Raw genomic sequence first — 27,395 nt, 5'->3', positions numbered from 1 at the left:
TCAGGTCCAATACCAGTGGACTTATTTGAATGAATAAATAAAACGCTAGATAGAGAAATAGGTTTTATTTACAATAATCTTAATATAAAAAATATATAAATACAGAATCGATCAACAGATACAAAAAATCGAAAAAATAAGTGTTCATTGGGAATGTTTAGAAGCTATTAAGAAACGTATAGAAGAAAATTCAACAATATCGAGGTTTCGTCCTAAATGATCTCACTAACATCATCTCTTTGTTCCCTAAGGACAGTGTCTAGAGTTTTATAAACATTTTCTGGCAAGTGGTCTAGCAACATCCTCGGCATAACTTTAAGCTCCATAAAGTCCTCAGCCGTGGCCCACCTCATTTCGTAACTTGGTCCCCCGGTCCCAGCTTTCCTAAAACCATCAAAAATCACACCGTTCAAAAATACCATTGCATGATGCAACTAACAACGCAACAAACAACTATCCTTGACCTCATTTAAAACAGGTATAAATAATTTGCATTACCTTTCAGCTTTGGTCTTTTTCCTACTAACTATGTGCAAAATGCGGCCGGCGGTGAACAGCCGCGTCTTGGAAAACCTCCGCACGCAAATATCCCGCGACAAAAGCGCAGCTTCCTGTAACAAAAAAATAAGCTCTGGAAAGTCACTCGGGGGCGCAGTACCGTCGAGGCCGCCACCGTGGGAATGGACCGGTTCAGGAGTGGGGACCGCCCCGGCGCCGTGGCCATCTCGTCCCTCCAGGTGGTCTCCAGGTCCCGCGACGGCACCCCGAAGAGCGCGTACCCGAACCCGTTCAGCAGAATGCGGTACTGCAATTACATAACAAACTGTCATTAAATAACTCACACGTAAACCGTGTGACGTCCAGATAAACACAAAACCAACATAAATCTTTATTAAGATGTGCAAAAAACGGTAATTTTCTCTCTTTTTAATTAGACACGGGGCACTTAAGTCAATTAAAAAACGTTCAAGCCGCAAAAACACGCAAATGCGCTATTATCTCGCAGACGCGATCATCAAAAACGCGTAAACACGGAAATGTACCCAACAATTTAGCCACATTTACGATTCCAGTTATTAGAATTTAACGCGCTCTCTATTGTTGGAAAGGTGTGAGGCCTTTCTTGGCTAACCTTCGGCAGCCTGCTGGCGTGGAGGGTCTGGATTATGCCCGTCCGCAGGTTCTCGATGCTGTCGACTCCAAGGCGCATCACGAAGTCGTCGCCGACGCCCACCGTGAAGACGAAGTTTTCAGTCAGTCTTGCAGCATCACGGCTCAGGAGGCCGGCTGTAAAAATGCAAATCAGTGGGAAAACTCGAAGGAAACGCAGAGGTGGCCTCCACCTAGTTAGCGCATGAACTCCGAGGATTATCGTTAAATTTCTCCGAATTGGGCAAGGTTTTACATATCGATTGGGGCTTGTGACATTTCGGTCACGCATACACCGACTAGTTTGTTTAATAACAAATTTGAAGAAAAAGTGTTCCGCTTTCCCTGGTACTGTCGCCAGCGGTTTAATTATCTGCGCCAAGTTCATTTATAACAAACCCAATACTATAATAATTACTTTTACTGATTCATGATCGCAGCGTGTAATTAAAATGTGGCCATATGGACAATCGAAGAATAAAACCGAACTAGAATGCCACTTTCGCCCAGGCCTCCAGCATTACGAATGCGGACGCATTTTTATTAAGCAATTTTTCTCGCAAAATATGATAAAAGAATGTTTGGCTTGTTTACTAATAAAACGATTAAATTATTGATTAAGTCATGTCCTATAAATTTTAAAGCAGCTGACGGAACTGCTTCTAATAAGAAATCTGTTTCATGCATTAATATAACATCAACTGAATTGCATAATTCATTTTTCTGATTCCGCACACAGTATAACCAGAGTGCTAAAATCGCTATTTCAGCGCTCGTTTTGAGTATTTTACTAATTAATAAATACTGCATTGCAAACAAGATTCTATTGAAAATACCGTTAATGCAAGGTTTAGAAATTGTGCTAAAAGGTTCAAATTAAGACTTCTGACGAATTTGAGATACGGAGAACTAGATGCAGGATGTGAAAAAATCCAATATTGACCTTTAAATGTTACAAAATTAATCTTTTTTTTACGAAAGCCATAGATACTAAATCCCTGACTCACCTAAAATTATTTATTATTTCTTACAAATATGCAGGATTTTCCGAAATTAGCTACAAAACTTATGTTTTTTTTAATGGAACAACCTACATTTTTTTACATCTTTGGAAGTAGCTTTTAACACCGATGTTTGTTATTGGCCGATTTTGTTTTGTTTTTGAAATAATTTAATTTTTTTGACAAAAACAGACTTTTTTTAATTATTACATAAAAACTACGAATCTCAGAAAAGTAGGATTGTCACCACTTTGAAAAAGAAAGTTCAAACTTAAAGGATATATTTTTTTTACCTTAATATTGCAGTCAAGAATATAAAAAATTAAAAGGTTTGTTGCAAGTTAAATAACTTAAAAAAATATTTTTGGATCTAAAAACCGTTAAATTGTCTCTCTAAAAACATCAGTTAAGTTTCCCTTGCTGGTTAGGATTACTCAAAAAATATTAAACTTTAATCATTAAAAAATATTAACTATTGTTCCAGTAGTCGAAAAGTGAGATAACTAAAATTTTTGCCAAATTTTTTAATCCTTTATAAACTCCAAAAAATGGTCCTTGGTGGAGTTACTATGTTACTTTTATCAACAAGTCTTGAGTTTTTTGCCTCAAGATTAATATCATATTTGGAGAAGATTATCAGTTATGTATTACGTTCTTCTCAAGTATTGCTTTAGACTGAAAACTTGTGATTATTTTCTATTTTCATTTGTATTTGTCTTATGGTGAATAATGTGCATTGCTGCTGAAATTAACTTTTAAAGTCAAATTTCTTTTTAGTTTTTAACTTTAGGCATTTAAGTTTTTAGATAGACAATTTAACAAGCGGGAACAGAAAATAGGGTGTTCCATTTAAAACTTTTTCAAGTTATTCAACTTTCAACAAACTTCTTAATTTTTTTACGATTCTAATTGCAATGCGCTAAACAATTGGAACTGATTTAAGTTTCAACTTTTCTCTTTAAAATAGTGCCCTTTAAAAGTCCTACTTTTTTACGATTCTTGGTTTTTGTGTAATAAATTTTTATATAAAACGTGTTTTCGTCAAAAATATCAAATTATTTTAAAAACGAAGCAAAATCAACCAATACAAGTTTAAATCAAAATTATCAGTATTAAAAGTTATGTCCAAAAAGGCAATGAAATTTAAGGTGTTCCATTTGAAAAAACATAACTTTCGTGTTTTTTTTATATATTGCATCGGAAAATCTAAAAAAAGCCAAAATAAAACGGTTTCTCTGTACCCAAAAATTTAGACGAAGGCGTTTCGAACGTCTCGCCTACAAATTCATTTCAATTCAACGAGTTCACTATTGTTCGGACAAATGACAGGAATGTTGAGCATCAAATTGTTATAAGCTGTGAAGAACTGACGACTAAAATTTTCACGACTAACGACATGAGAAAAAAATAATTTGCGCTCCGTTCCATATTTTTTAAACGCTGCAGATACGGTTAAAGATACAAGAAAAATGTAAGAAAGAAAGTTGTGGAGAATTAAGTTACCTACAAAAAACCGGTTAGGCCCAAAGACGTTCACAAACGCTCAATTAGCCAAGGATTCATTTAATTTTTCCGATGGTCAAGTAGGGTTTTTTTAAGAAAATTTTATTCCCTACAATTTTGTCCCTTACTTTATTATATTTGAAACGTTTTGAAAAAAAAATTGTAAATACCTGTAGTAAATCTTACCCCATCTGCCTATAATATTTATATTTGTCTTGTGCTCACTGTTATTTAAACACAGCCATTTCTCGCAAGTAACCGTAATGTGAAGCGAAATGAGAAATTGAGAAAAATGCAAATTAAAATTTCATTAGAGACATTACAAAATTCCTAAGAGAACAATGTATTTTCTTTTTCAGAAAGCACAACCTTGGCCTTGTGGCATTGTCTGTTTTATGAAATTTGTTTTCGTTTATATTAATACCGGTTTTGAAGAACCGAAAAGGGGGAAATACGGGCAAATATTAAATATTGATTTTAGAAAATATGTGCAAAACTTTTAACGCAAACGTTATGCTTTGTTGGAACAACAGCAAGCACAAATACTTTAATAAAAGTCTCGCAGTGGGTAAGAATGCAGACCATTTCCTGATAACTTTAATTCGTTTTAAAGCATTTCTGAATGGTTGTTATAATCAGTAATTGATTACGTTTCTGTTCCTGTGTTCGAATCGCTTGTATTTTCATCAATGATAGAATGAATGAACGTAACCTTGGCAAAAACAGCAAAAGAAGCGAATTTGTCGGAATTAAATAACTGTGCAAAACTTTTCTCACAACTATTTTATTTCGATTTGAAATTGCAAAATGACTTGCGAAATGTAAAAACCAATGACCAAATATTGATTTTACTAATAACATAATGTTTTAAGCAAACGTTGTGCACTCCGAAGTGACGAAAATCGAATCATTCGATCCTTTGAAAGTATTGCTTTAATTTATTGACTTTATCCCGCCATTTACTTCGCCAATTAAATGAACGTCTTTCAGTTCACTTCAGTCGATCGCAAAGTTATAAATTACTCTCCGGCTTTTTACCTCTACGGCATGATTTTTCATGAAATAAAACCGATCTTTTAACGCATTTTCTCTCGTTCTGATCGTCGCAAAGTCGTGATAAAACTTTACGGCTCTCAATCTCAACGAGAAAAATCTACCAGAAAATGTAACACCATCATACGAATATATAAAATTAAAACCCAAATAATAATCTTGAAAAATAATAAACAACAAACCTTAAAAAAATAATTCGAGATATTTTAATTTAATTTACTTTAACAAAACCGAATAAATAAATATTAAATTCAATGCAACTTCGACGACATTTGTAAATAGTGCGGAAGTTCGGTTAACTAATGTGCAAAAAACCCGAAATAGGTATTTTAAATGCTAAAAAATTTAAATCAAGTCGAACCAAAAAATAAAATATACAAACACAGTTAGTAATTTAAAAACACGAAGGATTCAACTGAAAGCCTGAAAAATGTATCCACAAAATTTCAACTTTTATTAATTTATCAAATGAAACAGATGGCGTTTATCACCGTTCCCTGAAAGCTCCTGAACTTAAAAATTTTGGTCTAAATATCTGTCTAATAATTCACATTTTTCTGTTGTGAGTGCTAGTCCATTTAGCCCTGAGAAGACGATAATATAACTTTTACATTTTTATATGGACATTTTTACGACTACACTGTTTTTTCCTAATTTAATTTTATAATTCGTTTCAATTAAGAAACTTGTTAAAAAGTAAGAGCATCTCCTTGAACTCTAAAAAATCCCGTATTTGAATAAAATTACCACAAAAAGTGAAACCACGCTGAAGCCGTTCCGGCCGTCATTTCCTTTGTATTATCACTTTTATTCGCCTTCATTTTAAATAACGTTCAAGCACACTTTCATATTTGATAATGAAACCCCACTTTGCATTTCTCACTTGGCACAAAAGCCACCGAAACGTGAATCTTTTATATTCAATTTCGCTTTAATCTCGCCACAAATAGACCAACTCACCTGGCGTTGAAAAAGCGTACACTTTGAGATCAGGATATTTATGTCGGATTTTGAGAGCTAGAAGGCAAGCAACGCCGGCACCCAGACTGTGGCCCGTCAGAACCAGTCCGTATTCGGGGTACTTCTCGAGCGCCTTGTCCAGAATGTTCACTTCTTTGAGCCTCCTGGCCACGTAGTTGGCCCCACACACCATCCCCTTGTGGGCCATGGTGTCCGGGGGCAGGCCCTCGGCCTCGAACTTCTCCGAGGTTGCCGTCAGGTCCGTGAACATATCGCGGAGGGAAATCGAGCCGCGGATGGCTATCACAATGTTCGAGGTTTTGTGGTCGGCGATCACGCAGAAGGGCAACTAGGCAGACAAATTAAAACTAACTACTTTACCTAACAGTTATTTAATAAACTTATTTGTTAAACTCTTTTATTCTGGTGGCAAAATAAAAAAAACAAGACAAACGCCAAATCCAACTTGAGTGTTGAAAACAAGGATATTTTGTGAATTTTTTTATGTAAATTGTATGTTTATGTGCATTAATGAAATTTGGTAAATGATTAGTAAAGGATACCAACAGTAACATATACAAAAATCAAAGTCGTACCTTTTATAGTTTATTAGATATATGAAGTTAAAGTTGACCGAAAACAGCACATTTTCGCTGAGCGCCACCTTAATTTTGGATCAAGTTTCTAGTATATGTTGTTATTCAATGCAATTCTGGCTTCCAGATCCTTTATTTAAAACAATTAGTACATTTATGGACAAAGTAAGTGAGTTTCTGACCGAAAAATGCACTGAGCCCTTGAAAATTTCAAAGATAATGCAATGATGAGCTTAATTTAGAAGTTTTTGTGGAAAAATGCTTGAAAAACGATGCAAATTTGACGATAGTTTGGATATTTTTTAATATTTTCAACCAAAAAATATAAAAAATACTTACGGGTTCGGGTTTCTGAGAAAAGAAATTTATAAAAATGTTAAAAACGTTTTTTGAAGTTGAAGTTTTTGACTTTTTTTCAGAATTTCTCGAAATATGACATTTTCGAATTGAAAAATCAAGATAGCAGCTTGGCAAATTCCAAAAGAATGTCTTCTTTGCCTTAAGTTAATGCTTTTTGATAAAATTGTTTTGTGATTTTCGACTTAATTTGTCGACTTATGAACTGATTTATGCAAAGTAACTACAGTTTATAATGTGGATTTTATTAAAAAAAGTGCATTTTGTTTTTTAAGTGGTAAAACCGTCACTTTTAAAGCGGGAAATCAAGCCCGAATCAGTTCTGACACAATTTTTCTATAAAAAAATTAGTAGTAATAAGTAAAATATGATGTAAATATAAATAAGAAAACAGAAACAAGAAAATAATGCATGAAGGCGCTAAATATTAAACCTAAAACCACATCTTAATAAAAGGTATAAATATTGTTCAATCAGCTTGATTATTAAATAAATTATTAGAAAAGTTAGATAACTTTTTGAATTAAAAAATATTCGAAACTAAATGACTCATTTATTTCAATCCGAAAAAGAACTGAAAAAAAAACTTTTTTTAGACAGTGGGAATACAAAATATTAGCACATTTCTGCCTTTTTAGAATATCTTACCAAATTAAAAAAATATATACTAACTTATAATAAATATAATCCGATATCGAATTTGTTGAAGAGTTAAACCAACAAAGTATTTGTGACTTCAGACTGTAAACTTTACATTAAATTTGAGGTTTTTGGATATTTTTTCAGAACATTTAGCAAAATAAATGAATTTTTAGCTTCAAAATGATCACTGAATTTTGCTAAAAAATTACGTTTCAGGCTAAAAATGTGCTGAAACGTATTAAAGAGGGAGAGAAAGTGTCTTATTCGACCCAATATGGTATTTTTTGATTTTGAAAAACGCACTAAAACCTTGAAAAAGAACAAAAATAATGCAATGGTGAGCTTAATTTAATAGTTTTTATGCAAAAATAGATAGCTGATGATGGCATTTTTTATGCCGAATCGTCCAGAAATGGACTAGCTGTTTTAATTAAGTAAAGTACCTGAAAACTAGAATTACATTGAATAAATATTACTGATGTTAAAAAGAAAGAGCCACCGTTAGTAAACTACAACAATAAACTGTAACAAAAATTACGAGTATCGTAGTTATTCTTAATTTCCTTTTATTTTACTCGCAAAATTATAGTAAAAATTAGTAAGCAATCATTGTTTAATTATTTTTATTGTTTTATCTATACATGTAATTTTTTCAGAATTGTTCTACAATTCCCAATAAAAGTCAGTAATAAAATTAGTAAAATTAAAATATCAAAATATCAATTAGTTAATCAAAATCTTCCGATTTTTAAATATCGTGAGTCTCCAAAAAGTAAGTAAATTTTTCTGTATCTCAAAAACTAATTAAATAATAAGAAAAATACCTGTACATGCATTTTTTTTAGAATTGTCTACGCATCTTTATAAATAAAATTAATTAAAAATACTAACATCAATAAAATAAAAAATATGAAAATATTAATTAAACGAAATTGTATGATCTCTACTTACTGATTTTTTTAAAACAACGATGCTTAAACGATGTTTTGGGGCAAAAATTTTTTAATAAAGTTCTTACTAGCACCAAAATTACGTTGATTTGAATGTCTCATTTTTACTTCATTGATTATTTTTTGGGACTAGCGACAGTTTTTTACGACGCACTTTGATGGCAAAAAAAATGGCATTGCTTAGATGACACAAGAAATAACAATTTTTTATAGTTACTTAATATATTTATTATTTAAAAAATTGTAGAAAAATTCAGTAAAAGTTCACAGGCCTAGAGCAAAACATAAAGTATTTACTAGCAAGCGCTGAATTATGTGCGATTTTTGGTTTCAGAGATATAATGAAAAAATACTTTAGTACACTCACCCTGTAGTAAAACAACGGTGCTTAAATATATTATTAAATAAATAGATAAATCATTAAATGATTTATTTAAGCACTTGCTGACCTGAGAGATAAAGTGTAAAGCGATTATTAAGAATCAAAATCCCCTAAAGCGGGAAAGAATTCACAGAAAAATTACTTTATAAAAAATTTTTTTTGACAAAATCATTTACAGTCAAACTTCTTTAAGTCGAACTTCTTTTACTCGAATTTCTCTCTAACTCGAAAATTTTTGTTTTCCCTTGCATTGCCAATCTTATTTACATGTGTTTAGCTTTCTTTAACTCGAACTTTTCTAACTCTAAAATTTCTCTAACTCGAAAATTTCTCTAACTCAAAATTATTTTAATGAACAAAGCATGCGCGAACTTCTTTAACTCGAAATTATTTTCGGAAATATTCGTCGTAATTTGGAGCAGTGTTATGCATTTCCTGGAATACCCACAATTCTAACCTCGAATGCGTGTCAAAGCTTGTCTTGTTTTTGTGAAGTTTTAGTTTCGCAAAAATTGGCACATTTTCTAGAAAAATGGCATCTAAACGTAAACTTAAGAGTCTAACTATTGAAAAAAAGTTGGAGATCCTGAAAGAAGTGGACAGTGGGGTGAAAAAGAAAAAGATAGCTGAAAAATATGAAATTCCGTCGAATACATTATCTAGAATTATTAAAAACAGAGCGTCAACGGTACAGTTTGCTCAGGAAATTGGAAATTCTGCCAATATGACAACTGATATTGTTTATAATTCACTAAATAAAATCGAGCGATTTTATGAAACCAATTGTATCAAAAAAACTGTACGTCAAAATCTGATCACAAGTTATATGCATTGAGAAAGAAAATATATATGTATGTTCATACAAATCTTTAATAATGTTCATTTCTAATAAAAAAATATTTTCAGTTTCTGTAACTCGAAATTTCTCTAATTCGAACAAATATTCGTTCCCCTTGACGATTCGAGTTAGAGAAGTTCGACTGTATTAACAAACAGCAAAAAAATAAAAATTTACGTACCTCGAAAACGTGGTTTCTGAACGAGGCAAACAGGATGTCATCCTCCCGGATTTTGGACATGTATTTGACTCCTGCTAAGTGACACAAACAACAATTATCGTCCGTTACTAAAGTCCTTTTCGGTCGGAAACACGAACAACACGTAACCTCCCGCATCAAGCGGAACAGCCCAGTCCCGCAATACCTATACATGACAAAGGGCCAGCCATAGGCCGCCATTGACAATCGCAGGAAATGCCGTGCATTTTCCAGATTCATCCAACGAGGAGCGATTGCGAAAATTCGATTCAAGTCTGCAAGCAATCGTTAAACCTGAAAGTTGTAAATTTCCCCCAACCTGTGCTATATTTGGGCTCATCGTCCGACAGCATTTGAATTCGCCTCATTTCGCGCGTTTCCCGCTTTTGCTTCACTCTGAGGAGCACACAGCCGGCCAGGATGTCAGAAGGGACAAGGTCTGTGCTCCGGAAGAGAGCACTGAGGAGAGCGGCGACTTGCTGGAAGGCTTCGTGTCCGTGTTCGTCCGATTTCACCCAACAGAAGGCCCATCGGAACCGCCGTTGCCACAAACTGGTGACTTTCCGGTGGCGGAGGGACTCCCCAGCGCTGGGGGTCTCCTGGACTTCGTGGTACCGGCGAGAGCCCAAAGGGTCGAACACTAGGGCCAGCCCGAAGATGGCCAGCCCGAAGAGAGCCCAATTGAAAACGACTAAAGCTGCAAAATGCGGGTTCACAGAAAAACTAATAACCGAACAGAAATAACAAATATCTAAGTTTAAGTGAATGCATCGTCTTAGTCTCAGGTTGAAGAATTGAAACAAAAAAAAGCAAAGAAATTCTTCCAAATACTGTATCGAACAAGATGTTTCTGTTTCTAATTGTATTTATTAAAAAAGTGGAATTTAAGCAAGCCATTTTTCTGTTTGGATTTTGTTTTATGTGGTTATTTTAGTAGCAATAAATAATCAATTTTTTGTGCGAATTTTTGATCATTAAAAAATTACACAGTATAACAGTTTCTAGGAGCAAACTTTTTAATAATTTATCAAACCAATGTCCTGCACAGAAGGACTTTTGCGCTAAAATTTTGAATTTTTTTAACATGCCAAAAAATCGTTCGATCTGGTCGAAAATCATATTATTTTTGCCATTTTCTAATGTATTGTAAGACGTTTTACTCCGAAACGCTGTTACTCGTATTATGCAAAAACATTCGGCAAATGGAAGCCAAACAAATTGAACTGATGTAATTTGAGCCTTTTTCGAGTGTTTTATCATTTTATGTAGGAACGTAATTATGTGTTTCAAAAATGTTCATAAAAAAACGCCACAAAATTGTCGGAAACTTAGTGTTATTCGTCTTTATTCTAACGTTTATTAAACGGTCTCTAAGCTGCAGCTTCAAATTTTTCGCAAAACTTTGTTAAACTAGGTCAAAAAAAAAATTCAATGAGATCGAAAATTATACATACAACATTCTTAATTTTCTTAAGTTTTTATACAGATACCATAAATTGTAACATAATTATCTGAAGATACGTAGTCGTCAAAAATAAATCTAATAATCACTAAGGGCCGATTCCTGGAAAGCTTTGTTAAAATTTAATTCGTTGTTAAAAGTTAACAACGCAAATGAACCAATCACATTTGTTTAATTAGGTCACGTGATCAGTTTATCACCAATTTAATTGTGAATTAAATTATTGACGCTTCAATAAATCGGTCCTTAATTTGGTCTAAAATAGTGTACTTTTTGCATTTCACAAAAAAGCTGAAAAATCAGCGTAATGACTATATTTTTTCCTTATTCGAGTGGTTTTTGCAGAATTTTTTATACCGAAATAAATGAAACCATTTTGCTTTTTACAAAAAAGCCGAAAAATCAGCGTATTGATTATATTTTTGCCTTATTCAAGTGGTTTTCACAGGATTTTTTATATTTCGTTAAACTAAGTCAAAAAACACTCAACAGTAAGAGATCGAAAATAAGTTTTTGTGCCGTTTTTCTGTATTTCTGGAGTGTTTCCAGACAAAAACGCAAATATTTTTGCAACCATTCGTCAAAAATAGGCCGAAAAATCACTAAATTGTGTCAAAAATACTATAAGTGTTGCCTTTTCTCGAGTACCTACTTCAACAAGCAACAAGTTTTTCGTTTAAAAGCATAATTAATTCGAGAATTTCCGACACAAATTATTGGTGTCAAGAATAATACGATTTTTGACTTTCTCCAGCTTTATTTATACACGTTTATCAGCCGGAAGAGCAATTATTTGGCAGATATTTGTCAAAAATAAGCCGAAAAATCATTAAATTGAGTAGAAAATGGTGTAATTTTAATTTTTTTGAAAACTGTCACCAAAAATAAGCTGAAAAATTTCTTAATTAGTATTTTAACATTTATTCGAGTGTTTTGAGCTAGAAATTCAGTTTTTTTAATGATCTCCCTACACCCTACAGTTACAACTAGGTGACTGCTGTTAATGAGATCAAACATGATTATTTTCCACTTTTTCAAGTCTTATTTGAAGAATTTTCCTTTAAATTAAGTCTAAATATCCTCAACTTGGTCGAAATTCGAAATGGATATAGGTATGTTATTTTGCCTATTTAAACGCTGTTCCACTAGTGCTATACTTACCTATGTAGCGCAATTTCTCTTTTCATAAACTGATAAGTGCCTCTTACAGTTCTAAGCTGATATTTTCACAATTAATGAAATGCTAAACAAACAGTCAGTGTTTCTAAAAAATGTTATTCCTGACGATGAATTGCGAAAAGCTTTTACACATTTTCTGTTTATTTCTCGACACAGCTTCAAACACACAGAGAAAATTTAGAATTATTTACTAATAATTAAAAAGGTTAATGGATGAAGAGGCAATGTGCCTAAAACAAAATTTTGCGCAACGCGCTTTCAAAGTTTTATTTCGAAAAATAGCTTTAGATTTGCAATCATGTTAGGTAGGATTTAAACAAGAAAATAGCCTCAGTTAGAATTAAGTTAAATGTGTAAATTACTGTTTTATCCATAAAATTGAAAATAATACTTTTTATAGTTTAAATTAAAAAAAAAACAATTTTCAAAAAAATTTTACACCACCAAGTCCGTCAACTATAATTCTAAAAAGGAATAAGTTTCATAAGTTTAATATAATTAAAAAATAAAATTAAAAAAAAAACAATTAGACTGTTTGCTAATTCGAGTTCTGTAAAATTTATCAGTTAATGATTTACTTAAAAATTACAGCGATTAATTTATGTAGCCAAAAATGTTCAAAGAACTAGCAACTAAAAACGAAGATATAACAGTTATGTTTTTCGGAAAATATTTACTTAACCAAAAAATAATTCTTTTCGCGTTAAAGGAACAAATTGTTGGACAAACCTTCAATGACAGTCCTGGAGAAGTGTCCTTCGTAAGGACAGACGACTAGGTCCTTGCAGAACGCCCACATCGTCCCGAAAACATTGAGGACTGTTTCAGGAATGATAAGGAACAGTTTGAGGAGTAGGATCGGCGGGACTAGCTTCCGAGCCTCTTCATCCGTGATTGATCCTTTGGCACTCCGGTTGACTAGAGCCACAAGGACGACTATGACGAGGCTAAGGAGGGCCATCATGCCAATGATGTAAGTCCGGACGTAATCGCCCCCACGTGTGCACTCCCAAGTGTCTTCGTAGTATTTCACGTGCACCACCACGATCAATATCAGCCTGAAAAAAATCGACAGTTCACAGATGATAAAATTGTCCAAATTTTATTTTATTTGGGTTTGAACTCAAAACTGAATTGGACTTGGACAGTTTTTATTACCATAGTGTCCTGACGAAAATTTCGAATAATCCGGGGAAAACCAGGTCGTCCGAGGCGGCTAACCACTTCCTGCCGAACAGGCGAAGAGCGGGCATACCGTGCTCGAGGTCCTGCAACGTCAATAATTACCCAACATAAGAAATCCATTCCGACTATTTGCATATTGCAATGCGTCACGAAGAAGTTTCCGGGAAAGGAAACTACGAGCGATTTGATATCGAAACGAAAAGTTTTGCTCATTTTACGTTCGGCCGGGTTCTGGAATGCTCCCCGACAACTTTATTAATTACACCGACACAAAAAATTTACATAAAATTCGGTTGGCAAAAGTTAATTAATGTCTTTTCATGGTAGCAATTGAACTAAATTGATAAATCGAATTGAAGCACTAGAAGTGAGGCTAATTTGAGTTATACTAATTAAATGTGCGGTTCTAAGAATGTGTTATTTAACCATTATTTAACTTTTTCATTTGAGCGTAATTAGGAAATAAACTGGTTTCAAATAGAGAAAAAATTAAATGTTAACATCGCCATAACCTAATTATGGGGCCATAATTGTTAACTTTATATTATTTATGACACATTAAAACCATTTTCGATTCATTAAATCGATTCGTTTTGTAATGATACACTAAACGGTTATTACCAATTTTAATTTTTTATTAAACTTAATTAAAAGAAACAGTTTAACAACAGTTAAAAAACAATTGTTTACATCTTAAGGCAGGAAACAACCAATTTTTTGGCCATTTTTTTGTTCAATATTTATTAGTTATAATAAATTGTAGAAAAATTCTGAAAAAATTACATACATTTTTGAGATAGTACAGTAAATTATACTTCTACAGAAGGCTCACTTTGAATACCTGCATACAAAACTAATTAAAAGAGCAAACAAATTACAGTAAAACCTCCATAATCCCAACCAATTTTTGCATGGGATTCCCCGGATTATCATTTTTTCAAATTAGAATGAATAAACAACAAATAAATAACATAAAAATAAAATAAAATAAATAACAAATATTAAAGATTTTCTGTTTGCAAGAATAATGAAAAATTATTTATTTTGTTTGATAAAAAAAATGCAAAATAAAAAATCCTCTTGAAACCTCTACACTATATACTCTTCAAAAGCGAATAAATTCAACATTTAAATTTGTATTAAAAGAATGCACTAGAAGGTCTAGAATGAAAGAATTCACTAAAGTTTCTACCAAAACGCTGGAAATACGGTTGAGGATACAAAAAAATGTGAGGTACAAATTTGTAGAGAATTAAATTTCCCATAAAAAAGTCTGCGACACCATGTAGAAATCTTCTACAGTTTAGGTATAAATTAACTTTCCGTAACTTAACCATCGGCAAAACAAAGCAAATCCGTGGCTTCAGGGTCTTTGAAAATTTTTGGGGCCTAAACCGTTAGCGACAGAGATATGGTCTCGCGGACTTTTTTAAAGAAAATTTAATTCTCTACAACTTTCTTCTTAACATTTTTCTTGTATCTTTAAGCGTGTTCGCAGTGTCTTGAAAAATACCGGACGAAGCGCATATTTTAAATTTTAAATAAGTTTATTATGAAAATTTTAGCTGTCAGATCTTCTTAGTGTGTTAACAGTGCAAAGCTCAACATTTATGCATTTTTTTCTAAGTAATTAGTAAATGGTTGGAATTAAATTAATTTAGAACGATTTGGCGCTGAGATGGTATAACGCTCGAAGCGCCCTCATTTTTACTTTGCCGTACTATTGTGTATCTCGTTTCGTCTCCTAAGTTATAGTCCTCCGTAGTCTAAACTATTATTTGATCCTTTTATTAATCAATGAATCTTAAAATTTTTCTCCTTTACGTGTACGCCTTTTGCAATGGCGAAAAAATTTTCTTTTTTCTTTTATCCGATTTAAAAAAACCTTTTTTATATTTGCATAACTTTATTTGAAATATCTTTTTTGATTTTATCTAAGATATTATTTATTTCTTTTGAATCTCGGTCTAATTGCATAAAAATTTCTCTTATGGTTAAAAAATCCTCTAAGAGTTCTGTCAACGTTTTCACTGTTCTAATTCCATTTATTTAACATCTTCTATAGAAAAATGGCCGGAAATACGAACAAGTAAAGTATTCATATGTTAGCGGTCAGATTTTGTGCTTGTACCGCAAAACCTTACTCGAAACATAATATGTGTTAACAAACACAAACAAGTTATAGTTGTAGACCGCAGATCCCTGACAAATGGATAACAAACACACTATTCATCAACTTGAATCAATACCCAGATTAATTACCGCAAGAATTAAATTACTCCCATCACGGGATGACTAAATTTTGGAAAATCTGCGCTAAATCATCGGTTTTACCCACCAAAAAATTGATTACGTCTCGGCTTTACATTTGACATTTCGCCTGAAATTACAAAATGATTGAGAGAAATTTTTCCGTGTCTTCCGTAAGTGACCGAAAATTCAAGGTCCATCCCTGTCTGGAGTTCATAGGCTCCAGCTGCCCCAAGAACAGGTTGGCTTGGAAATCCCGTGCCTCCATTGACGCACATGGGGCCACTTTTTGCTCCAAGCACTTAAAACAGGGCAAAAATGTCGAAAAAATCGACTTAGAAAAATATACGTGTTGGGTAATTTGAATTGGTAATGCCAAGGAAGAAGAGTTCATACATTTTAATTAGTTGTTTGGGTGTTTAACTCATTTAAAACAATTCCTGACCATGGAAGTGTTGCTAAAATATCTAGCGTAACTTTTATGTCACTACTTTGTTTTTTTTTTTTTTAATTAATTCAGTCGATTTCCGTAAATTTCAACGTTGATGCTTCTGTTATGTTTCACTTTCGCTTATCAGTCGTACGATTCGAATATATGCTTGGTATTACATCACAGACATTCTTTAACTGGAAATAACAATTTAAACTCTCATGGCTGCTGCATTACAAAACAAATGACATTCCAATGAAAAATCGGCGAATAAATTTATTTAGTTCAGAAAATCTTACTACTCCAGCCTCCTACAAGTTTATTTCCGAAATTATTTTTAGAACTATCGGACTACCTTCAACTTTTATTACTTCACATTCAAAAAATAAATGTACACACCTACGTTTTACGAACAGTCGTAAAAATTATCTAAATTTTCTCGTACGTAAACCAGTGAATGAATTAATTAAATTCATTTTTACAAGTGTTTACAAGAATTGATCATTTTTCTCGGAAAAATAACAGTGAAAGGTGACAATTAAGCGAGCTTTGTGGTTAAATTGTAGCCACAATTAACATAAAATTGTAATAAAAGTGTTTTCACCGTTTGTGTTTTTTCTACACGCCGAAATCAGCGGAAATAAACCGGATGTTGTCCACAACAAATATCTAAATAAAAAATAAGAAAAGAGAAAAACGAAAGAGTGTTTTCCCTTTTTTTGTAATCAATCAAAATCAATTAATTTTCTGATTTTTATGTTTGATGAAACTACGGAAGACTATCACTTAGGAGGACAAAATCGCAGGATTTTCTGAACCCAAAAAATAGTACAGCTGAGTAAAAATGAGGGCGCTTACAACCAATTCATTAATTACTCGTAAAAAATGCAGAAATTTTGAGCTTTGCACTCTTAACAGACCGAGAAAAACTCAAATTTAAAATTTGCGCTTCATCCCGTATTTTTCAAAACGCTGCGAATACGGTTAAAGATACAAGAAAAATGTTAGTAAGAAATTTGTAGAGAATTAAATTTCCTTTAAAAAAGTTCGCGACACCATATCTCTATCGTCAACGGTTTAGACCCTAAAGACATTCAAAAATACTGAAGCGACGGATTCGTTTCATGTTACTGGTGGTCAAGAAACGGAAAGTTAATTTATATATAAACTGTAGAAGATAGAAATATGATGTTGCAAGCTTTTTTATAGAAAATTTAATTCTCTACAACTTTGTTCCTTAAACTTCTTTTGTATCTTCAACCGTATTCCCAGCGTTTTGATAAATATGCGTCGGTGCGCAAAAAATTATCGCTTAGAATTATCAATTCGCGTTCGACCTTATGTTTTTGCGTACGCTGCGAATACGGTTAAAGATACAAAAAAAGTGTAAGGAACAGAGTTGTAGAGAATTAAATTTTCTACAAAAAAGTTCGCGACACCATATTTCTATCTTCAACGGTTTAGGTATAAATTAACTTTCAAATACTTGACCACCGGCGAAATGAAGCAAATCCGTCGCTTCAGTGTCTTTGAACGACTTTGGGGCCTAAACGGTTAAACATTGGGATATGGTCTCACGGACTTTTTTGTAGGAAATTTAATTCTCTAAAACTTTCTTCCTAACATTTTTCTTGTATCTGTAACCGTATTCGCAGCGTTTTGGAAAATATGGGACCGAGTGCAATTTGGTAAAAGTTTGAAATTTTTTTAAATACAGTTTACGATAAAATTTTTGCATTATGTTTATGTCTTACTATCGAGAATTTAATGCTCTATCTGCCTGTATTTTTTGTTTGTTATGTTTTAACCGTTTTACAAATACAACCATTTTTTCAAATTGATTGCTCTGAAAACTCCCGTAGTGAAACAACTGCGCTCTCTGGCGACATTAACGGAACCATGGAGAACGGGAACGTTTTATTTGTACGTCGTTTCATATCCTAATCTTTAGATTTCCGTAAACAAGAGCTACATTATTTTATTAAATTCTTTTGTCGCAAAACACAACATTTTAATATATTTCAAATGTTGGTCCATTTTTGAGAGATATTATTATGTAACAGTGTAGTAACAATTCACATTCTTCTTTATTTTAGCTGATTTTTCACATAAAGCTGATTATGTGGCCATCTTCAAATTGCAACTTGTAATTTCCAATATTTTTGCGTGTATAATTTTTTCAACATTTTTAGTATAATGTCATGCTTTGCACTATACAGACTAAACCAAAAGTAATGCACAAAATTCGTGAATCATTTTTAAAAAAAATCCGTATAAGTCGCTTTATTAAAAATTCATAAATACATAAAAAAAACATTGTACACAACAGGTTGTGAGCAAAAATGTTCTCCCGTGATAGAAAAATATTTTTATGTATTTTTTGCGAGATCAACAAAATGAAACAACACAAATAATTCCATAAAGCGACCACTAACATTAATTAAACAACAAACCTACAATTATTATTAAATGTTGGAAATAATTAAATGGAGGTAATTAAAAAGAGCGGTGGAAAATTTTAATGTGCTCGCAAATGCGTTTGAACTGAATCAATAGATCCAGAAAAACCTAAGTGTTTTCCAGCCCCAGGATGGCACAGCCATCCCCCAAAGGTCAAAGTTGAGCCCCGGAAGAGTGTCGGAAAATCTGATCGCTGTTGAATTTTCATTTTTGTGCTCCAATATTTTGCCGAACGCCCACGAGCAAATGTATTTCGTAACTCGATTCTGATGATAAACGGACAAAAGAACAGGCGCACTACCCACTGTCTCCCATTCGTAATCAGAGACAGTTTCATTATCACACAGACGGAAGCCCCAGGCCACCGGCATTTTTATTTGCATCTTCAATCATCACGCCTCGATTTAAGGTTGTTCCGCATTCGTGGGCGTGCTAAATTCCCGTCTTTGTAACTTGTGTACATATCCGGACTTTTATAGGACGTTCAGGAGTCAATAAACAAAATGATACGCAAGTGGGCCTGAGTCCGTTGACCCACCAAGTCCAATTGCCTTTGAATAGTGCGTTTTTTCCCTTCTTTCATTCAATCACAAGACGGTTGGCTGTGATCATTTGTCCCGAAATTTCGATGAATTGTTTCCAGTTTTGTTATTGTGCATATTATTACTTGCGTGCCGGCCACAATTTCCTTCAATCAAGATCGTTATTAGGGTAATAAGAAATTAACCTGTGGCCGGCTGTAATTTGTTTCAAATCAGTCCAGCAGTCGTTTTGCCATATGTTAAGGTCAGCAAATATCAAACAAAACTCGAGGATATTGACTTTAATAAACAGGTTGAAATTTCTCTGAAATGTCGAGATAAAACAATAAGTGCAATTCTGTAATTTAGAAAGTGCTGATGTAAGGCTCAGAATTCGCTTTACTCACTCCACTAAATGCAAATCTGGTTCAGATAACTGTAATTGAAAACATGACGCACTTTTTCGCCTCCGAATCAGGAATTGAAGAGATTGATTGCGAAAATTTGACCGTTGTTTCACTTTGCCAGCTCTAACTAACAAAATCGGTGATTTTCTGTTCATTTTTAATGCCATTGCAGGAATCTAATAACCGGTGAAACAATAACACACAACTTTCACTCTTAATTGGATGCGCTTCTATTTTGGACTATTTCCTACATTTGAAAATTACGTACGGGTACGAGCCAGTTTTAATTTAATGGCACTGACGTCAAGAAACTACAAGAAAAAGTACTTTAATTTAACTTTATTATGCATATTTTGATTCTGACATTGAAATCAATGTGCTCTGACGATTATGTTTGATGATAATTGTCCGATTTTGTTGGAAAAAACGTATATGGGTATCGTTCTAGAATTTTCATTGTGAACGCTCATAAAATTTTCAACTTTCATTTTATACCTATCTAGAGTTATGAATAGTTGTACTTTATAATTTAACTTTATTGACAATAAAATGAATAGTCAGCATTCGGCGTCAGAATTGGGTTCGTTGATTTTACGACAAGACTAGATAAGCTTTAGTGCTTTTGTTCATTATCTAAATTCAATCTAGCATTTATGATTTTTCAAAATTATAACAGAATTTATTTTTCATTCCCAGAGATGAAAGCTTGAAAGTGAAATGTCTGCCGTTTTAGAAATAACACTTCACATTAATTTGATGAATTGGAGGGTTTATATTAAGCTCGATCCTGATTATGTCTTGAAAACCTGTCACTCTCTTCATCAAGAAGTAATCAATCATTCCGGTATATCTTTCCGTTCGATTTTCCGATAATTTGTCACCAATTTGGAAAAATTTCAGACTTGTAGTTATAATTTATCACAATTAAAGGCACAAGCTATTTTAAGGTGCATTTTTCGTACTGAAAATAATGAAAAACTTCAATTTTATTTTACTGCTTTTATGATTAAAAAATAATGTCTGGGAGGTTGATTTAACCAGAGAAGACAAATGAAGCAAGTCAAAAATTTCTTAGATTCAAATTTTATGTGTTCTTATAACTTGTCTTGTTTGTACTGTACCTAATGTATTTTTTTCAGTTGTTATAGTTTTATGCAACATGGACAGTTTTATCTAAGATATTTCCCTTTTTGGCTATAATTTCCAAGGGTGTAACATTTGAACTATGTCCTGGTTCAACTTTTCGCTAGTCGTAAAAGTAGAAATTTTTAAATAATAACTGCAAAAAAGTAAAATTGTCAATCATCTTCATGATCACAAAAATTGTCTTAAATCAGTCAATCAGAACCACTCCTAAATAAAACTTAAAATTTTATTTTCGAAAATTATTTTTATTAATTTTTTTCATCTAGCGTCGACTGTTTAATTCATTTAATTTAATAACCAAGTGTTTACTTTTTCCCTGTTTATTTTCTTTTATTCTTTTCTTCTGGACGTTTTGAAACACCTACTACTTTGCGGTTTATGATAAGAAAATGTTATCATTAAAATAACTATTTTTCCGATTTAGACGTAGACGTAGTAATTTTTTAGATTTACAAATTCATATCAATATAAAAATGGATAGTTTTGCCCACTTTTTTCACAAGCCAAAAGTAAAATCCGTTTTTTGTAATTTTTTTCAAAAACTGTAAGAGATAGGTATAGGATAAGTTGATAAATATCACCATAAATATTATTGTTCTTACGATTGCCGTTAAGAAAATAAAGTCGATCCATTTGAAAAAATTGAGTTATAGCTGATTTTTGATAACTATTTTGAAAAAATCATACTAGCCTTGAATTTTGACAGTTGACAATTTTGAAAATTCTAGAAGGCTCTTCGAAACTTCAATTATCGAATGCAAAAAAAATCAACAACTTGGGTAAATTTTACTCAGTTTAAGAAGGTGAATTCGAAATTTTAGTTACTATTTAAAATTTCAAAATTGAAGCCAATTTCTCGTAGTTGCGGAAGCATAGCCATTTTGAAAATAATTTAGTTGAACTCGGAATGGTCGCTTTGGATCGGTTAAAAAATTTTAAAGCTCTAGTTTTATTAGAAGTTAAAAGTTAAAAGGCCCTAAAAGAATCACCCTGTATATAGTCGTCATTTACTAGGAAAAATAATCTAAATGGTACCTACAAGTAATGTTATTTTTTTAATTTTTGATCAAAAAAAGTGCAAATATTTTAACTACATCTTTCACATTTTATTTTACTCGTAAGCGGTATATTTTACAAAAAAAAATTAAGTAAGAAAAAAATTCTAAATCAAACAGGCTTTCCAATTCTAGTAGCACCAGAGCCAAACCAGTGTATACTGTAGAGTTGTGAAAAAAATTATGGCACCCCCTTTAATTTGCAATTTGCACTGTTAAATAATTATTTAAAAAAATAGATAAATATATTTTTAAATAGAAAAATCAATAAGAATTCCAGAAAAAAACGTTTCCAAAAAAATAAAAAATACTGAACTTCCTCGCCAGACATTCTGTATTTAAAAAATAGACAACAAAAATAAATAAATAAATAAATAAAATAGGCATGGATTGAAAACAACATATCACGTGAATATGCCAATTATTTTGCAGAGATAAAAAATTAAGAAAGACCCTAGGGGTATTTAGGAGATGGTTTCTATAGATATTGTTAATAATACATACTTTTACCTTTTTTATTTAAATTTTTCCCGTTTTAAAATCTCAGCTGTGGTCAACCTAGTGGAACAATAACGCTATCAAGAAAAATATTTAAGAATAAAATCACAGAACCGGTTTGCTAATCTGAAGATTATGATTAAACAAAACATTGTAACAGTTGCATGGAGAAGATAATTAATACTTTAGTAACATTAGAATGTCATGTAAACATACCGATTTGCGATTTTTAAGGTTTTATAGCAAAACTTTACGGCTGGTAGCACTGTATAGCGTGTTTTTTGTATCAGGTTTGGACGACAAAGCCTATTGTTTCCACAACACGGAAATTATTAATTCATAACGTATTAACGTTTCATGCTGCGCTTTTGGTAAAAATTCTGGATCGACGTTCAAAAATTGCATTCAATAAACCCAAATATTTAAAATCATTTCCATTTAATTTAGTCCAGAACTAATCAACTTAAAAACTCCCGAACTACTCTCGAGGAGAGCCACAAGTCGGATTTGTTGCTCGCTATCCTTCTAACTTCTATTCGAGTCAATTTCGCCACAGTACTCGAAGGCAAACTCCTTCATATCATCAAATTAGCTCTTTATGGGGTTTCCAGGCCCACACAAGCCACATCACAGACGAAATCTCTCCTTGAGCTTTGACCTCTAACTTTGTGACTATTTCCACCAGCCGGGCTCTTGGGCTCTCAAGAGCGGAATCCTCCACTGGTCAAGGCAAGTAAGCAGCGAAACGAAACAAAAATAACACAAGTACGGCCCCGAAGACACGTCTGGGGCGCTTCAGAGGAAATTCGCAAATTAGATTTCCAGTGACGCAAACAGACCGTATGAACGAATGCATGACGAAGTCACAAGGGATGAGTTTCAGCGGAGTATCGCGGCGTAGGTGGCGGTCCACCCACATGGACAAACTCCGGCCCCATAACAAAATATTAAGCGGCCTTAGCCATGAATAACGATCCTTCCTCATCCAGACACAGTAATTTATAGCTTCACAATTTTATAGATTGAGCAAAAATTCACTTCACCTTGCTCTACTAACAAAAGCATTCGGCGTGTGACGTCAATGGAAGACTTGACCGTGAGATTCGCAAAACAATGTGTTATTAACGAAAATAATGAAATTAGCGAAAATTTTATATAAAAATCCAGATATGGTATTATTGCGACATGTTGTTTACATTCGGTCTGTCTTCTTAATTTTCAAAGCGGGTTTAATTGAATAATTGTTGCGAGTCCTTGATTGCGATAATGGAGGATTTTCTTTTTGCGCCGTATTTGGTCACCAATTACGGGATACAATGAACCTTTAAAAATTCGCGAAAGTAAACAAATATCTCTTGTTGACGTCTCTCGATTAGTATTCAAAATTTAATTCTCGAGTACACAGACCTTCACTCAGACGTGGCCGATTTTAATTAATTACGAGCAATTTTATTACTTTACAAGACAAATAATTTCTTAGGATGATCTTGAAAATCGCGGATTTTGAAAGGTTAAAAGGCTCAAAGCGGGAAAAATAACACCTGTTTCGCATGGGTCAGAAGGTTGGACGGCTTGTTTGTGTTACCAAAATGTCAAAGACGTGGTCTCAACTTCGAGTTATTCAAATTTATTTCGAGATATGTAAGACGATGCACACCTTAAAAGAAATTATATGTTAAATAAGGCGGGAGTGGCGCTGTAACAGTCAATGGCATCAATTAAACTTACTATTTTTTAAAACCTACCTTACCTTATAATCCCATTTCAGTTCCTAGTAGAATTTTGCAATAACGCACTTGCATTTTTTGGCTCAAAATTTGTCGATGAATTCACAAGCTCTCAATTTGTGCTTTATTTCACTCTGAAAAGTTCAAATACACTATGAACTGAAATGGGAAATAGGTTTGTTTTTTATGATTAAATTATTGTGTGGCTACTTAGAACAAAAAGGTTCTTGGATTGTTTTCACAGATTGTATCGTTTTAGAACTAATCAAAAGACCTATTTTATATCTCGGTTTTTATTGTTACCACTTTTACGATAATTGAAAAGTTGTGCTTATGTTTCCTTTATTTCTTTAGTAAAAAACTTTGGAATTTTCTTTTTCATTCATTTGTGCTACTTTTTGGACGATACAATGCATGTGCGATTTTTTTCGGAATTTTTCTACAATCCCTAACAAAAAATATTAATTCATAAAAAAATAATAATAGGTATTAAAATATTTATTAATTTAAATTTTACATCTAAGATACTCATAAACCAGTTAGACTTTAAACCTAAATTAAAAGGTACAGAAAAAACTAATTAATAAAACAATAAATGGTAACATCCATCTTAGAAAATCCAGCCAATAAATAATTTTTTTTCAATACTTTTTCCAGTCTCAAATGTTAAATATAGCCTTTAAGAATATCTCCTAAACCAGTTAAGAAAAAATATTCTCTTCGTAGTAAATTATAAAACATATGACACGTTCAAACCGCCACTTTTTAAAAGGATCAAATCAAATCCTGTAATAAAAAACTTAATTTAAACCGATTTTTTTCGATAATTGAAGAGTTGAAGAGTTATGTTTATGTTTCCTGATTTATTTCTTTCATAAAAAACTTCAAAGTTTGCTTTTTCATTAATTTATTTTACTTTTTAAACGATACAATACTTGTTTGAATTTTTCCAAAATTTTTCTACAGTCCCTAACAAGAAATGTTAATTCATTAAAAATTAATATTAATAAAATTAAAAATGGGTATTAAGATGTTTATTAACTTAAATTTTACATCTAAAATCCTCATAAACCGGTTAGACTTTAAACCTAAATTAGGAGGTACAGAAAAAAGTAATTAATAAAACAATAAATGGTAACATGCATCTTAGAAAATCCAGCCAATAAATAAATTTTTTTCAATACTTTTTCCAGTCTCAAATGTTAAATATAGCTTTTAAGAATATCTTCTAAACCAGTTAAGAAAAAATATTCTCTTCGTAATAAATTATAAAACATTTGACACGTTCAAACCGCCACTTTTTTAAAGGATCAAATCAAATCCTGTAATAAAAAAACTTAATTTAAACCGATTTTTTACGATAATTGAAGAGTTGAAGAGTTATGTTTATGTTTCCTTATCTATTTCTTTCATAAAAAATTTCAAAGTTTGCTTTTTCATTCATTTATTTTACTTTTTAAACGATACAATACTTGTTCGAATTTTTCAAATTTAATTAATTAAATTAATATTAATAAAATTAAAACTATGTATTATTATTAATATTTATTTATTAATTTCTAAAAATTAAATGATGTTTTAAGCAAAAACAAAGCTAAATTCTGTGTGGTAACTGAAATTACTAATTTTCAAAATACAGTAAAAATATGCTTTCAGCAGTCTCACCTTGTAGAATCTTTTGATTCTTAATTTCGAGGCAACAAATTCGACTAAAATTTAAAAAAAACTTATCCAAAATACCCATAAACCGGTTAGACTTTAAAACTAAATTAAAAGTTACAGAAAAAACTAAAAAATAAAACGATGAATGAATGGTAACATCGATCTTAGAAAATCCGACCAATAAATAATTTTCTTTTTTTGGTAACAATTTAAGCCTTCTTTTTAATACTTGAAACCTATATTATAAACACTATTTTAAAATACATTTCCATAGTAACGTGTTTTCAGTATTTTAAAACACACTTCCCATGGCAACGTGTTTTAAATTAAAATGTTCAACAAAAAAGATACGAAAACGCTTAAAGTTGTCGGTATGCCACTCGCATACGCTTGTTGCATAACGACAAGCCTCGAACTTTAAGCTTGTGTTTTTGCACTTGTATTATTAGTAACTATTATTTGTTCCAATTATTTACTTATTTTAATACCAATACCAATAAATTAGCTTAAAAAACTGAAACAAGTTATTTGTAGGTTGGTCTACATTTTTTTCAATAACTTTTCCAGTATCAAATGTTAAAAATAGCTTTAAGGATACCTGAACCGGTTAAGAAAAAATATTCTTTTCGTAATAAGTTATAAAACATTTGACACGTTCAAAGCGCCTATTTTTAAAACGATCACTTTATAAACTAAAACCAAACGAATGTAAATAAAAAACAGAATTAAAAATGTTTTTTTTTTGCAAAAGTGATATGCATACCAGATTTAACAAGCTGAAAGATACATTATTCATTACGACTGTAAATTAATACAAATATGTAATTTTTCAGCAAAAAAAACCTCAGCAATCAATAAAGTTTGTAATCATTAATTTTAAATTATTAAAACGTGTCTTCTTTAATATGAGAGATTCTTTTCATAAATATCTGACAGAAAAAACACTTCGTGTTATTAACTACTTCTAGAACTTAACAATCAGATACAACGCAAAAAAATTTTTTAATTCGCAATTTTCACAAGGAAAAATAAATCCTAGACAATTTATTAGACAAGTGAATTTATGTGTGAAGTGTGATATTAATAGACATAAAATATCCTACACTGTCATTTGCGTTAATTAACCCAATTCTGATTTGTTGTACAAATGGAACAAAGTATAACTAAACTGAAAAGTTTTCAAGTTAGGTAATAACGAATAATTAACAAACGCCCCACAGATTCAAAGGTAAAAATCATTAATCGTAAATATTTGATTTATCAATTGGTCGATAATGGCGCGTTTTGTTTGTGGTATTATATCAGAAGGTAAAATAGCAATAATTACACGATTACACAACAAAAATAATTCCACGTGAATTTCAGATGAATCATTTTTATATAATAATACAGTTAAGCCCGATTTCTCGCCCAGGTGAGAGTTACATTAAAGAAAGTTAACTTGTGACAAAAAAAACTAAATTCGGTGTCTATCAGTGTGCACCGACAAAATAATTATTTCAATATAACAAACCACACCTGAAATTAAGGAGGACAACAACGCAAACAACTTTCAAGTAAAAATGCACAACTACCTTTTAGTAAAATGCAAATTGCCACGACTGAACTATTTATTCCTTGAGAACTCGTCCTGCTTTCAAGCACATCATCGCGTCACATCGTCGAACACAAACACAAAATCCATTTAATAACAAAGTAACGATTTCGAAAGAGGTTCTTAGCTAACCGGACTCCGACATTCCACCTGTTCGACTCTTGGAGCACTAAATGAATTGAAAATTTC

At 32.1% G+C, this 27,395-nt stretch overlaps 1 protein-coding gene across 2 annotated transcripts; it reads right to left on the bottom strand.

Moving 5' to 3' along the window:
* Window positions 1-50: 50 nt before the first annotated feature.
* LOC657211 (diacylglycerol lipase-beta) lies at window positions 51-27,395 on the bottom strand. 2 transcript variants are annotated; one of them, XM_064354771.1, is made up of 11 exons: window positions 27,187-27,395; window positions 23,974-24,084; window positions 13,430-13,539; window positions 13,001-13,329; window positions 9,950-10,327; window positions 9,613-9,905; window positions 5,667-6,015; window positions 1,133-1,287; window positions 659-805; window positions 499-611; window positions 51-384 (listed from the first exon to the last, which is right to left on the bottom strand). In XM_064354771.1, exons 3-11 carry the CDS (start codon window positions 13,522-13,524, stop codon window positions 213-215), a joined length of 2,031 nt encoding a protein of 676 aa, XP_064210841.1. In that variant the 5' UTR covers window positions 13,525-13,539; window positions 23,974-24,084; window positions 27,187-27,395; the 3' UTR covers window positions 51-212. The 2 variants fall into 2 exon arrangements, with proteins under 2 accessions (XP_064210841.1, XP_968775.1); XM_963682.5 differs by lacking the exon at window positions 23,974-24,084.

Source organism: Tribolium castaneum, chromosome 2, assembly GCF_031307605.1.
Source record: "Tribolium castaneum strain GA2 chromosome 2, icTriCast1.1, whole genome shotgun sequence".
In the NCBI taxonomy this organism is placed as follows: Eukaryota; Metazoa; Arthropoda; class Insecta; order Coleoptera; family Tenebrionidae; genus Tribolium; species Tribolium castaneum.
This window is presented reverse-complemented; position numbering and strand designations above follow the sequence as displayed.